The sequence below is a fragment of the Apodemus sylvaticus genome, chromosome 6 (assembly GCF_947179515.1).
Source record: "Apodemus sylvaticus chromosome 6, mApoSyl1.1, whole genome shotgun sequence".
In the NCBI taxonomy this organism is placed as follows: domain Eukaryota; kingdom Metazoa; phylum Chordata; class Mammalia; order Rodentia; family Muridae; genus Apodemus; species Apodemus sylvaticus.
Window position 1 is genome coordinate 52,322,934 of NC_067477.1, and position 15,914 is coordinate 52,338,847.

At 45.8% G+C, this 15,914-nt stretch overlaps 1 protein-coding gene across 1 annotated transcript in view; it reads right to left on the reverse strand.

The window, feature by feature from the left end:
* The window catches only part of Abhd12b (abhydrolase domain containing 12B), a 33,602-nt gene extending 22,568 nt beyond the window's left edge, over positions 1-11,034 (reverse strand). The window contains exons 1-3 of the mRNA XM_052186797.1: positions 10,940-11,034; positions 3,422-3,549; positions 1,662-1,764 (exon numbers count right to left, since the gene is read on the reverse strand). Of these exons, the coding sequence (XP_052042757.1) occupies positions 1,662-1,764; positions 3,422-3,549; positions 10,940-11,034 (326 nt within the window). The remainder of the gene's footprint in view (positions 1-1,661; positions 1,765-3,421; positions 3,550-10,939) is intronic.
* Positions 11,035-15,914: the final 4,880 nt, after the last annotated feature.

The following is a 15,914-nucleotide window of genomic DNA, read 5'->3' on the forward strand; positions in this document are numbered from 1 at the left end:
CTTGGCCAACAGGTGATGAATCCTCAATCCTCTCAATCCCCAGGACCTCTGGAAATCCAGGCGCCTCTGTCCTCTGGGTTTGCTGGCCACACACAGCTGCATCACAGGCCCATGTGGTCAATCAAACTATTAGCTAGACTGTCCCTGAGGATAAGGAAAAGTTATACACACTGTTCCAGAACGCTCTCCAGTTAGAACTTAAGAGTCACTGACGAACTATAAAATGAAGTGTCAATAATGGCAGCCAATAGCCAGCAGGAGACACAAAGAGAAGACCCCAAGATTACCACAACAAAAATTTAAAAAAATATAGAAGGCACATGACCTCATTTGACCTTGAATGAATATTTGCTGCTGTGTGCAAATATTCACACAGACCCACCAGAGTCTGTCCACACATGGAAGCTATAGTCTCTTAGGAAGGCAAAGGTGAAGAAGAAATCACAACACCTTTATTCCATCACAATAGAAAGGAGCATTGGACACAGATGGGCACAGCGCATTTACCCAAAGAGGAAGATGAAGAGCCAGGGAAAAGAAAATTTCCTGAACTTAGCAAAGTGACCCCCAAAAAGAAGACGTAGGGGAGCTGGCAAAAGGAAGGAGCAGAGCAAGTCCTGGCTGTTGCGTTCGTCAGAAAGCCAGGGTCTGGATCCAAGGGGTGACAGCATGTGTGGATAGAACAAGGTGGATAGGTGGGACCAGAAACCAAGGATGCCATTTTTAAGTCTTTGTACTCTAAAGCAACAACTCTATGAAACAAAATGGAGTAGGGTAGTTGTCACAATAAAAGGAAAGGTATGGAACAGCTTCTAGAAGCTTCCATAGTGTACTGGCTGGTTTTGTGTGTCAACTTGACACAGGCTGGAGTTATCACAGAGAAAGGAGGTTCAGTTGGGGAAGTGCCTCCATGAGATCCAACTGTGAGGCATTTTCTCAATTAGTGATCAAGGGGAAGGGCCCCTTGTGGGTGGTACCATCCCTGGGCTGGTGCTCTTGGGTTCTATATGAGAACAGGCTGAGCAAGCCAGGGGAAGCAAGCCAGTAAAAAACATCCCTCCATGGCCTCTGTATCAGCTCCTGCTTCCAACCCTGCTTGAGTTCCAGTCCTGACTTCCTTTTGTGATGAACAGCAATGTGGAAGTGTAAGCTGAATAAACCCTTTCCTCCCCAACTTGCTTCTTGGTTATGATGTTTGTGGAGAATAGACACCCTGACTAAGACACATAGATAGTCAGGTTCTACCCAGGCAGGCAGCACAGCCCTATTCCCCTCTGCTCTTCTAATAGAAACCCTGCATTCTCTCTCTCCCTCCCTCCCTCCCTCCCTCCCTCTGTCCCCCCCTCTCTCTCTTTCTCTCCCCCCTCCCTTTCTCTCTCTCTCTCTCTCTCTCTCTCTCTCTCTCTGTGTGTGTGTGTGTGTGTGACTCTGTCTCTGTTGGTGTCTGTGTCTGTCTCCATCTCCAGCCATCTCTCTCTCTTTCTTTCACTTGATCTTAGCCAAAAGGCCAAGAAGCGATCTCTCTCTTTCTTTCTACAGTTGATTCAGGTAAGCAGAAGGTTAATGGCTTGGGGTGATGCTTCAGTGGACAAAGCATGTACACATAGGAAAGCCTAAGAATCAGAGTCAGGAAGGTGTCAGTCACCAGTCAGCTCACTCACCAGATGCCAAGCAGCACCCCAGGCTCAGGCCTGAGGAAGAAGTTCACTGTGTGTGCGATCTTTGTCTCCGGTCTCTTTAGATCCACAAGAAGGGGGAATTTAACTGTAAGGCAGAAATCTCAGTCAGTCCACAGCGTCAGGTGCCACGTCTGTTCATCACAGTCTTTAGAAAAGCTTCACCTTTGTAAGCTGTGGTTCTCGGCCTCCCTGATGCTGTGAGCCTTTAATAGTCCTCATATCATGGTGACCCCAATCATAAAATTATTTCACTGCTACTTCATAACTGTAATTTGCTACAGTTGTGAGTCATAATGTAAATATTTGTGTTTTCCAGTGGTCTGTGAAAGGGCTGCTCTATTCCCAAAGGGGTTGCCCACAAGTTGAGAACCACTGCTATAAGCAGTTAGTTCTAAGCTGCGAGCTAAGCAAGAGACGAGTTGATGCAATCTTCACCTTTTCTGGAGCTGAAAGCAGAAGAAATCATTTCTCCAAAAAGGTAAATAGAAAAGGGCAAAAATAAATTCAAAGAGAATGTCATTATCATAAGCTATAAAGCAAAATATAGCAAATACTGATATACAAGAGAGGGCGTGGCTCCGAGAGCTAGGGCCCAGTACTCTAGAGTGGGATACAAATCAATCTATGCTCTCTCTCTCTCTCTCTCTCTCTCTCTCTCTCTCTGTGTGTGTGTGTGTGTGTGTGTGTGTGTGTGTGTGTCTTCGTTCCTCTCTGTGTATCTCTCTTACTTCTATAATTGACACAGGTTAGGAAGAATGGCCAGAGGGCCGGGGTGCTGGTGCAGTGCATAAAATGTTTGCTTGCCACACAAGCACAAGAACAAGAGTTAGGGCCCACCACACCCACATAAAGAAAATGGGTAGACATGGCAGCCAGCTGAAAACCTTAGCAACAGGGAAAAAACATAGAATTCTCTGGGTAAACTACTGAGACTAGCCAGATCTGGAAGTAGTCTTCATCAAGGGAAGACTGATGGAGAACACCCAGAATGAACACACACACACATGCATACAGGTATACATACATACATACACACACATACATACACACATATATTCACCTATACTCACACATACACACAAATACACACATACACACATACATACATACACACACATACATACACATATATACTCACACATACTCACACATACACATATACATACACATGCATACACACATACATACACATACATACACACATATACTCACACATACACACATACACACATATGCATACATACACATACATACACACATATACTCACACATACACATACACATATACACACACATACATACATACACATATATATACAAGTACTTATATACATACACATACATACACATGCATAAACATAAATGCATAAATGCTCACGTACATACACAGACATACAGAAAGATATGCATACACACATATGCATATGCTTACATACTCATATATACACATACATACAATCTTAGGCACACACATGTACATGAGCACAGGAATATCACAGAGACATACACACACATATACACACACATGCACACATACATACAAAGACGGGTGCACACACACATACACAAACACACATACACACATTTTATAGCAGTTTGGATACAATATAGTAGGTTTCTGACCATGTGAGTCTAGCCAGGATTTTGGAACAAATGTTTTTCTTGTGTCGTGGCCTTAAGAGCAGTGAGTTCTCTACTGGGGAGAATTTATGTAGGGATAATTATGTACAGTACATACTTACAAAAATTAAAATATACCAGCATATTCATCAGAGGAGGGAAAATGTGTTCCTTGAAGGATTTACTCGTGAAGCTTCTGTATTCAGCAGCTATTTTTCTTCCAAGTGCTGAGCAGGAACGTGGGAAAAGCCTGAAAAATATTGAGGAATAAACTTTTCAAGATCAGCCCAAGTTTTGTCTTGGTTTGTTTTTCTCTTACGATTCAAATCCAGCCCGGCAGCGGCGGTGGTGGTGACTGCTTTTAATCCTAGCACTCAGGAGGCAGAGGCATGCCTGGTCTACAGAGCAGGTTCCAGGACGGCCAAGCTAACAGAGAAGCCCTGCCCTGAAAAACAACAACAATTCAAATCCAGTTCCAGAGGCTAACCCTGGCATGTGAGCAAAATCCTTCAAACAGCTGCAGGTACGTGTGTAGAGTGGCGCTGAGGGTCAGCCAGCTAAGGAAGGCCATCAGCAGAGCAAAGCCTGCAAAAGCCAAGTGTGGCTGGAACGGGGAGGGAAGCTATGACCCCGAAACTGAGTGAACAGTCCATAGGAGGCCTGGCTGGGACACCAAAGTTGAACACAGACAGCTTCAGACAGCTTAGGCAGGGCTTCAAGTGATACCTACCTCAGCTCATAGCCCCGTTAGCTCGGAAAATGCATGTGCTCCAATCTTGCCCTACCCTGCCCTGTCTCTAGCTCTGTTGAAGCCCCTTGGGGTCTTTTCCTGTCCCTGCTTCTCATGGGTCCTTCTTCTCTCAAAGGTGGGGTCTTCTTCCACAGGTTCTTTCTGAGAGCCAGCCGGAAGAGTGTGGTTCTAGTGGCTGCTCACTCAGAGCTGTGTGTGTGTGTGTGTGTTGCCAGCATGTATGTATATGAATATACCATGAGTGGCTCTTGGGCCCCTGCATCTTTCTTTTATTGTTCTCTGCAGCACAAACTCCTGAAGCCAAAAGCCAAGGCAGCCCAATGATGACTGTCCACCAAGGCCACCTCTGTCTGGAGCTGGGTTTTTCATGAAGTTCAAGACCTGGGTCCTACTTTTGAGAAGTACGCCCCCATTCCCTGTCACACTTGTTATGCAAACCACATTACTGGTCCCCCACGGTAACTGGTCAGCACTACTTGCTTACTGTAATGTTGTTTGCTGGTCATCCTGATCCCTCTGCTACAGGAGTCACGAGTCACAGGTGGTAACTGCCGTCACCTTGCTTTGCATGAGGAAGGTCAAAAGTCAGGACTCCCTCCTTCCCAGGTCACAATGAATCATGGTCCCCAAGTCTGCTTGACTCCAGAATTTTGCCCTGATCTCCAACAAGATGTTGCAGACCCATTGAGTTCTACGTACTTTCTGTGCATGCAAAGAGGACCCCAAACAAGGACCCCAAGAAGATCGATGCAGGCTTCCACCAACATTCTGCTCCCAGGGAATGAATGATATTCGTACTCCCTCCTACCTCCTTAGCTTCTCCCCCCTTTGTCTGCCCCTGTGCTCACAGGAGCCTTCTGTTATGGAAATGGCCAAACTGCTAAACAATTCTCCCTCAAGTGTTGATGAATTAAAAAAAACAAAGCACCTAACTATATCCAAAAGATGCCTGAAGAGAGATGATGAATCGTGGATTTTGGATGTGTCCCCAGTGCTGGAAACACTGTGTAAGCTCCAAGGAACTGGTAGCTTTTCAAATAAATATATCACACATGGGCGACCGCCTGCCCACAGAACCAGCCAGAAAGACATGAAGAGGATTGTTTCATAACAGTCTAAAGAAACCTCCTTGAAGGCAGCAGGAAGGGCAGGGCATTGTTTTAGAGATGAAAATCCCAGCCCGAGGCCCTGCTTTGAGCCCCAGATCAAGGCGACAGGGGCAGAGGGAGCAGGAGTCTGTGAGGGCAGGCTTTCTTCCAGCAGGCGGCCTCCTGCTAACTGTCTCTGCATCCCTGCATCCCACATCCCTGCCTTGCCTTCAGGGCACCCCCTAAGTTATCTTTTGAAGGTAGGCAGGGTAGTCTCCTGCTAAGTTACCTTTTGAAGGTCTGTCTGCTTGGGGAGCAGAGGCATTGGAAGGAAATATGTCTCTTTCTTTTTCTTTTGAAAGGAATAATTTATACAGGACCTTTTTCTCAAATAGCTCAAGGCACTTCAGTGAGAGCCTCTGCAGGAAAAGAAGAGAATGACCTGTTCCCCCAACATCAATAATGCAAAGGTGCTTCTTTTAATGAGGGGGTTGTCAATTTGATTTCCCATAGATCGGCAGAGGATCAAAAGTCACCACTGGCTAACAGACCTGATTTGCGCAGGGGAGATAGTTTCCGGCCACTGTCCTGGCTCTAGGCTGGCCACATCAAACATCCACCTTGGAACCTGGGTGTTCTTTCACCTGCCTTTTGATCAGCCTCAGCTGCAAACACAGGGTGCCTCCCAGGGGCCAGAGGACCTTGCTGGGTGATTATTCCTGGTGAAAACTTGCTGGACCTTGTATGGGGCAACCCGTTCTTGTCCAGAGGGTCCACAAGCCAGCCTTTGGGGACCCAGATCAGATAATATTCAGCCAGACAACTCTCCCAAATATTAAGACATGTTACACCTCCATCCCAACATGTGCTGCTCAGGGGGTACCCGGTTACCCTCTCCAGGGTCCATCACTTTGCAACCTGCGTGCACTCAGGTGTTTCTTGCTGACAGCCGGTCTACACCCTCCTTCCCACCACGCTTCTTCCTCTTTTCCTCTCCACCCTTCGCACTCATGAGCAGAGGGACCCTTGGGTGCCCATCTTCTTCACTGTGTGCCGGGTCTCGAGAACCATGTAGCATAACACGACTTCTTTGATATCCCTGTCTGTCTAGCACAGGGCCAAGCGCAGCCAGTAGCTGCTGACCCATATGGTGATGGCTGACAGATGCATTTTCTTTACAAGGGAAAAAGTAGCAATGGAGGGGGCAGTGGGGACGTGAGAGCTTCATCTTTACCTTATTTATGTTTTCACTCTAATTGAAAATTAATCAACATGATTAATGTTGATTGCAAGCTCGGGGATTTTTGCCCATTTTCTTTACTCTCGGTGATGCAAACATGTGATGACTTAGTTCACTGGCCAAGCTAAGAGGAGAACAGCCTTTAGGCTTTGTTAGAACTGCTCGGTGTGCCGGGCGGTGGTGGCGCACGCCTTTAATCCCAGCACTTGGGAGGCAGAGGCAGGCAGATTTCTGAGTTCGAAGCCAGCCTGGTCTACGGAGTGAGTTCCAGGACAGCCAGGGCTATATGGAGAAATCCTGTCTCGGGGAAAAAAATAAAATAAAATAAAAATAAATAAAAAATAAAAGAACTACTATGTTTGTTAATCGAAACAAACCATACTATGTAGCAGGTCCCACGTGAGAGGTTTAGTGGGAGGGGGAACAGGAAGCCTCTGAGAGAGGGAGGCATTTATTGGACCCGTGACTCATGCGCAGGAATGTCTGTTGGGCTGTTAGAGATCACCTATCTCATTGCGAGAGCTGGCTGTAACGATGCCTGATTGTCGTACTTCGAGCTATCCATTGACGTGCCTGATTGCCAGCCTTCCTCCTCTCAGCATCTTTCTTGGGAATATTTTACATTATCCTGTTTTAGGATTTACTCTCATCATTCCATCCACCTCAGGTAGTACCTGTGTCAGATGAACTTTTGACATAAGTACACTCATCCGGAACGTGTCTGGGTTAGGCTTTTTGTCAACTTGACTTTGGCTGGAGTTATCTAGAAAGAGGAACTTCAATTAAGAAAGTGCCTCCATTTTTACTATACTAATCCTGCCAATCCACGAGCGTGGAAGATTTTTCCATTTTCTGAGGTCTTCTTCGATTTCCTTTTTCAGAGACCTGAAGTTCATCTCATACAGATCTTTCACTTGTTTGGATAGAGTCACCCCAAGATACTTTATATAGTAAAGGGTGTCATTTCCCTAATTTCTTTATCAGCCTGCTTATCCTTTGCATATAGGAAGGCTACTGATTTGCTTGAGTTGATTTTATAACCAGCCATTTTGCTGAAGTTGTTTATCAGCTGTAGGAATTCTCTAGTGGAGTTTTTTGGGTTGCTTAAGTATACTATATCATCTGCAAATAGTGATAGCTTGACTTCTACCTTTCCAATTGTATCCCTTTGACCTCTTTATGTTGTCTAATTGCTCTAGCTAGAACTTCAAGTACTATATTAAAAAGATATGGAGAGAGGGGGCTGCCTTGTCTAGTCCCTGACTTTCGTGGGATTGCTTCAAGTTTCTCTCCATTTAGTTTGATGTTGGCTACCGGTTTGCTGTATATTGCTTTTACAATCCCCATCAAAATCCCAACTCAGTTCTTCATAGAGTTATAAAGAGCAATTCTCAAATTCATCTGGAATAACAAAAAACCCAGGATAGCTAAAACTATTCTCAACAGTAAATGAATTTCCGGGGGATTCAGTATCCCAGACCTCAAGCAATACTGCAGAGCAATAATGTTAAAAACTGCATGGTATTGGTACAGTGGCAGGCAGGTAGATCAATGGAATAGGACTGAAGACCCAGAAATGAACCCACACAACTATGGTCACTTGATCTTTGACAAAGGAGCTGAAACCAGCCAGTGGAAAAAAGATAGCCTTTTCAACAAATGGTGCTGGCTCAACAGGAGGTTAGCATGCAGAAGAAAGAAAATTGATCCATTTTATCTCCTTGTACTAAGCTCAACTCCAAGTGGATCAAGGACCTCCACATAAAACCAGACACACTGAAACTAATAGAAAAGAAACTGGGGAAAACCCTTGAGGACATGGGCACAGGGGGAAAGTTCCTGAATAGAACACCAATAGCTTATGCTCTAAGATCAAGAATTGACAAATGGAACCTCATAAAATTACAAAGTTTCTGTAAGGCAAAGGACACTGTCAAGCGGACAAAATGCCAACCAAAAAATTGGGAAAGGATCTTCACCAACCCTACATCTGACAGAGGACTAATATCCGATATATACAAAGAACTCAAGAAGTTAGACTCCAGAGAGCCAAATAACCCTATTAAAAAATTGGGTACAGAGCTAAAGAAAGAATTTTCACCTGAAGAACTTCAAATGGCTGAGAAGCACCTTAAAAAATGTTCAACATCATTAGTCATTAGGGAAATGCAAATCAAAACAACCCTGAGATTTCACCTTACACCAGTCAGAATGGCTAAGATTAAAAACTCGGGAGACAGCAGGTGCTGACGAGGATGTGGACAAAAAGGAAAACTCCTCCACTGCTGGTGGGAATGCAAGTTGGTACAACCACTCTGGAAATCAGTCTGGCTGTTCCTCAGAAAACTGGGCATAACACTTCCAGAGGACCCTGCAATACCACTCCTGAGCATATACCCAGAGGATTCCCCAGCACGCAATAAGGACACATGCTCCACTATGTTCATAGCAACCCTATTTATAATAGCCAGAAGCTGGAAAGAACCCAGATGTCCCTCAATGGAGGAATGGATACAGAAAATGTGGTATATTTACACAATGGAATACTACTCAGCAATTAAAAACAATGAATTCATGAAATTCTTAGGCAAGTGGTTGGATCTGGAAAATATCGTCCTAAGTGAGGTAACCCAGTCACAAAAGAGCACACATGGAATATAGTCACTGATTAGTGGATATTAGCTCAGAAACTCTGAATACCCAAGACACAATTCCCATATCAAATGACTCCCAAGAAGAAGGAAGGAGAGGTCCTGGATCCTGAAAAGGCTTGTTCCAGCATTGTAGGGGAGTACCAGGACAGAGAAGTAAGAGGGAGTTGATAGGAGAACGGGCAGAGGGAAGAGGACTTAGAGAACTTATGGGGAGGGGGGGAACCGGGAAAGGGAAAATCATTTGGAATGTAAACAAAGAATATAGAAAATAAAAAATTATAATAAAAAAAGAAATCACTGAAAAAAAAGTGCTTCCATTAGATTGTCTGTAAACATTTATGTGGGGCATTTTCTTGGTGAATAATGACTGGTGTAGCAAGGCCCAGAGCACTAGGGTGTACTATCCTTGGGCCAGTGGGCCTGCATACTTTTAAAAGCAGGAAGAACGAGTCAGTAAGGAGCACTTTTTCATGGCCTGTTTCAGCTCCTGCCTCCAGGTTCCCACCTTGAGTTTGTGCCCTAACTTCTCATTGTGATAGACTACAAGCTGTAAGTTGAAATAAACCCTGATCTCCCCAACTTGCTGTTGGTCATGGTGTTCTATATCACAGCAAAAGAAAGCCAACTAAAACTCTGTCCCTGCAGATAGTGGCTGATTAAGTGATCTCCTTCCGCCTCACACCATATCACCTCAGACGTGGTGCTATACAGGGCTGGGCATTCAGCGCCTGGGGACACTGGTGAATCTGAACTCCCTTGGTTCTAAGAAACAGCAAAAAGACTGGATGCTGGAACTGGGTCTGTGCCTCAGCCGAACTCACTTTAGATCAATGCTCCCCTGCTCAGTGCTCAGTTAAAGAAACGCACCAGCAGGCCATTCTTTGGGGACGCATTTCTTGAGTCTCTGGAGACTTGCTTTTTACTAATTAGTGATGCACACAGCAGAGGATCCTATCAACAACTCTGTTTTCAGCAAAATGGACTGTGACTTGTCACTTTGATGGTCTAGCTAAGAGAAGCTCTTTCCTGCCTCGTGAGGGCTAAACCACTAGCCACTGGTGTTAGAGAGAATGGGGTGAGGGTGGGTGGGAGGGGAGGACTCTTAAGTCAAGGGATAAAGTGTAGGTAACCGGAACAATGTGATGTTACCCACTCTCTAGCCTCTGCACTGGGCTGGGGGTTGGGCGACAGGACAACAAAGGGTTCTATTGGTCATTATCCCTGGGGCATTCCAAAGTGACATCTCTTGGGTGTAGCTATGACCCGGGAGTACTTATAACTAACACAAAATAAAATGAAACAGAAAGAAGAAATGTCACAAGATTACCAATATCAACAAAACAAGCAGGATACACACTGCTTCTGGGCCCAATGCTTCAAACCCAGGATTTACACAAGTAACCCCATACATACATAGTGATTTCAATACATCCAGAAGTCAGCCAGTCCTTTAAATACACACCTGGGAACCCATACCTGAGGAGCCAGGTATCTTTCTCCACCTACACAGGCCTTTGACCTGAAAAGATTGCACCTCTGATTACAGCACATCATATGTTATAGCTGCCTCTACTATTAGTAATATTTAAATTCATCTGGTAGAGTTGTAAATTGAGCAGATAAGAGAAACCATCTTTCTGGAGTCTCGTTTCCAAAGCCCTTATACGTTTCTATAATGTCAAACTTGACTAGGTAGGATTTGAACACTGGGATAAATCTATCTTCAATAACTCAGGAGTCAGCAAGAATATGGAAGTCACAAAGTCCCCCCATCCCAAAGCCAGCCCTAAAGTTTCAGTGCGCTCCAAACTTAGGAGAACCATAGACAGGTTCAAGCAACTGCCTTCCCCATGCCTAGAACTGGACTAAGGAGCCGTGAAGGTGACTGACCAATCAAGTACACTCACCGCAGGTTCCTCAGGACCATAGCCCACCAGGAGGCCACATAGGAACAGGCAGGGGGCCCTGGCTCCGCCGCTGCATCACAGTCCCTAGAATCCATCCTGAGGTGTCTCCACAGCTGAAGGAGCTGCCACAGGCTTCCGGGGACCAGGCTTGCCCTCTCCGCCCCTGCTGCTCTGGCTCCGCCTCTGCTGCTCTGGCTCCGCCTCTGCTGCTCTGGCTCCGCCCCTGCTGCTCTGGCTCTGCCCCCTCCTCCGCCCAGAGGAAAACTTGGCCACCCACCTGAGGTCACACCCATGGCAGGGGCTGGGGCTTCCTCCCTGGTTGGCCTCATCCCCATGCAAGCAGATGATGAATAGAAACACACAGATACATAGATAACTATGTATACATTTGTTTAATTTCCATTGCTTCTCATTAAATATGCCTCCGAACTTTGGCAGGCCTTTGCTGAGCCCACAGAAGAAAGTAAAAACTCTTAAAATCATGACAGTAGTTTGCTAGGCACGGCTTTATAAGATCTGCCTGTCATTGTTGTCACAAAAATTTCTTTGGTTCCCTTTGGTTAAGAAACAGTGGAGACACTGGAAAAAAAACAGCTTAGTGGTCAAAAGCACGACTGCTTTTCCAGACATAGATAGTCTGTAACTCCAGGTCCAGAGGATTCCATGGCCTTTGTGGGCACTAGGCATGAAAGTAGTGTTCAGACAGATCCACATGCAGGCGAAGCACATAAACATGAAATAACATATGATTTTTGTAAAAACTGTTCATTGGTCAGGGGATTATGAGCTACACAATTACTTCATGTATCCAAAATGAAAATCTTTTTGGTGTTTTGTTTACTTATCAATTTAGAACAGAACCTATCCTCGTGCCAAGGTTAATGGACTCCTGAGACCGCAGGTACCTGGTACAAGTCATTTTCCGGTAGCTTTCTCCTCAGAGCAAGAGCCACGGGCCTGCCAGAGCTGCTCCACAGAGGCCCTTAGGGCTAAAGGGTGGAGATGAGGAGAAAAAAAAAAATGCAATGTGATGCCGGCATCCAGGCCTCCTCCCTGAGCAAGGTGCATCGTCCCCAGAAGCCAATGTGCATTTTTGGTGGTGGGGGTCCTTGGTAGGCTTTGACTGTGAAGCAGCCCATGCGGAAGGGGGAGACTCTTCTACTTGGGGAAAATGGACCCTTTCAGAAGAAAAGAAAGCAACCAAGAAGTGGGAGGTTTCATTTCATAGAATTGGCAGGGACAGAGTCTCCATTTCCTCTTTTAATCGTTCTGACCATGTCCATTTCAGGGGCAGCACCCAGGTCGAACCTCTGCTTTCCGTGTGCCAAAGCAAGCACTCTCCCACTGAGCCATAGCCCTCGAACCCTGTATGTATAAGGCTGTATGTCTAAAGTTTGAGGTAGGCCTAAGTGACTCAAGAGGACCTTGAATTCACTCTGTGTCCCTTGCAGAACTTTAGCTGGTGATCTCTCTGCCTTGGCCTCAAGAGTAGGTGAGATTACAGGCCTGCACTGACAGGTCCATCTACAGGGTGCCCACCCCTGAGTCACATCAAGATCACAGCAATCTGCCTGGGCCCAGTCTGTGGCAGCCGTTTGACAGCTCCCTCACTCGTGGGCTTGGATGCCTGATAGGTGAGGCTGCTGCAGGTGAGAGTTCACTGGCCACAGCTGCTGATGGGACATGTTCTTAGGATCCCACCCAAGGAGTGGGCCATGAAGATGGACAGCCTGGGATTTCAGAGAACTTGTTCAAGGCATCTCTGGATGAGCCTCTGGGCCAGAGAGCTCTGAAGAGACCAGAGAGAGTAAGGAGGGAGCTGAGACCAGATGAGCTTGAAAGATCCCAAGTTTTATTTCCAGGTTGAGAGAACAGGGGCCTGCCCTTTAGTTGAGCAAGATGAAGCCCAACTTCTGGGGAAATGTTTGAAATGATCTATGGCTGGAAATTAGGGCATTCTCTTCTTGGTGAGATTTGTAGATCAATGCTCTTGGAGAAGCATTCTCTACCCTAGACAGACAGACAGACAGACAGGCAGGCAGGCAGGCAGACATGCGCGCGCGCGCGCGTGTGTGTGTGTGTGTGTGTGTGTGTGTGTGTGTGTGTGTGTTCATTCTGGGTGTTCTCCATCAGTCTTGATGAAGACTACTTCCAGATCTGGCTAGTCTCAGTAGTTTACCCAGAGAATGCTATGTTTTTTTTCCCTGTTGCTAAGGTTTCAGCTGGCTGCCATGTCTACCCATTTTTTTAATGTGGGTGTGGTGGGCCCGAACTCTTGTTCTTGTGCTTGTGTGGCAAGCAAACATTTTATCCACTGCACCAGCACCCCGGCCACACACACACACACCAGTTACTAGTTTCCTTTGTTTCAGGCTAGCCTTGAACTCCTGATCCTCTTACTGCCTCTACAAGTATTGAAATGACAGCCACGCCCTACCATGCCTCTCCCCCTTCAAACGACATATTTAGAAGTCAGACTCTAGGATCTCCAATATGATTTGGCATCATTAAAAAAAAAAACATCATTCCTTCATTCTGTTTTAGGAATCAAACACCACACCGGGTACTAGAAGAATAGGAACCGCAATTCCCTGGTAGGGAAATGATCAGAGAGGGAGCCGTAACAGTATGGAACAGGAATTAAAAAGTGTCCCATATCAGAAATCTGATCGGGGAATAAGAGGTCAGGGGGTGGAAGGGGGAGGTGGACAAAGAAAGGGTGACTGGGCAACATTTGAGGGTCTCAGACCAGTTTACATCTCAGCTGTGCTGATGCTAACCTCAGTATCCCGAGCTCTCAAGCTGTGCATTGGCTACATTTAAGTTAAGTCAACAAAATTCCACCCCTTCCCTGTGCTGGGCCGGGGACTGACCCAGACTCTTGGGGCAGGCTAGGTAAGCACTGTAGCGTGGAGCTGTGCCCAGCCCCAAGCTGTCTTTCAGTGTTGTGTCGTTAGCAACGTGCACAGAAGAGCACACGTGAGTGCGTCCTGTGACATGTTGTGTGGATGTTATGACAAAGTCTCTGGTGCAGATACAACTGAGACCAAGATGCTCCATCAAGAAAGAAAACCTCAGCTGGAGTCGGGGTAATTTTACCACCTAAAATTATCTTGGACAAAGGCAATGCCTCTGTCTCCTGGCAACCTTCCAGCTCTGGAGGTAAACAGCTGGGGATGAAGTGTTCTGAAGCTGTAGAACCGGCAAATAACAATTACTGGTTTTCTGATACCTTGAGAATACTTCCCGGGGTAGGGAGGGGTCTCAGATCAAATATACAGGAGAATGCAGATGGACCGTGAGCATCCGCCTCTCTGCTTCCAGAATGCAGACTCGTGTGAGTGGCCCCTTCCACGCTGGAACGGCTCCACAGCTGGAGCTGTTCTCACTCCAGGGACTCCTCAAGCACCAGAGGGGATGGCATCCTCAAATGAGGAGCCCAGATGAGTCCTCCCTGCCTCGGGTTGCTCTTGTCATGTATTTTGCTACAGAGATAACATGGTCAGGAATACGTACAGGTAAACCGGTATTTAATTGTGACGAAGTGCAGCCTGTTCTTCAAAAGTGGCCCCACCAGTGTAGCAGCCCAGGAGCAGAGCACCAAGGCCACTGCTCTCTCGACTTTTTCCTTCCTCTCCTCACACTCTCTGGGCCTCCCTCACACAGCGTTTTAGGAATGCAATGCTGACGAAATACAAGTGAATATTAATAATCCCAGGAGCTGGGGAGCAAGTGAAGAACTTTAGTTTTCTATGTTGACGTTTCATATTGGTTTTGCATGTATCGAAGACAATTTGCCACTAAGTTCAAGAGTTCGAGAGTTGGGTCAGTCTTGTTTGCTTGATGTTGAGTGTTAACACGGGCCTCCTGTCAGCTGGAGCCGCAGCTGCTCTGAGGATTCCTGAGGCTGTGGGTCCAGGTGAAACCAGAAGTGCTCAAGTACGGTTTTCCTTCCAATGAGTCTTCACAGTCCACAGCATGCCTCAAACCCCAACTCCCCTTTTATTTCATGATGAGAAAGGACAGGGTGGTCTATACTGAAGCCCCACCCACTAGACCTAGAGCTTTAGCCTCCTGCCAGGCTGGGTTCCTCGTCCAAGATCCTCCAGTTATTGCTTAGGTTGATTATTCTGGAGCCGGTAGCATGGTGCAGTACAGGGAACCTAGGTTCAATATCCCATCCCTAACTCTTCCCAAAAGGCAAGTAAGTTATTTCCCAGGGGTCCTTCCCAGCTCATCTTCTCTTCTTATTGTTTACACAAGGATTCCAAACGCTATCTTCAATTACTTGGCAAGCTGTGGACTTCAGCACAATAAAATAGTCTATTTTGATGAGTATTTTACATCTCAAAATCTTTCCTTGGCCAATTGCTTTCAATAACCTCCAGAGAGAACTGTAGAGAGAAGCTGCTATCAATACTCCCCCAAACCCAGCTTGTAAGATAGTGTCTCATAGCTCAAAGAAGTAGCATTATTATTTTTTTTCTCTTTTTATGTTTTAATATTTATTTTATATACATTGCTCTTTTACCTGCATGGTGTATGTCTGTGTGAGAGTGTTGGATCTTGGAGTTACATTAAGTTGTGAACTGTCAGGTGAATACTGGGAATTGAACCCCAATCCTCTGGAAGAATAGTCGGTGCTCTCATTCGTTGAACCAAATCTACAGCCCCAGTAGCATCATTAATTTCAAAAACCTCAAAAACAGTATTCATCTCTATTCTATCGGATTTATGCCCTCATGTGATATTTATTTATTTGACCGGTATATCTTTGAGCACATTCTTTATATAGTATACATCTTTGGGAGGTCTAATTTTATGCAGGGACTAACACATGAAAAGTTGAACAACAACCCAGGAGTCACCACCAAGTCCTATATAAATGTAACAGATAATACACATCCCCAGAGGCTCACTAGGAAACATCTTCGTAGGCAGAAAAGGTCAGGGAAAGATTAAAGGGAGGTACCAC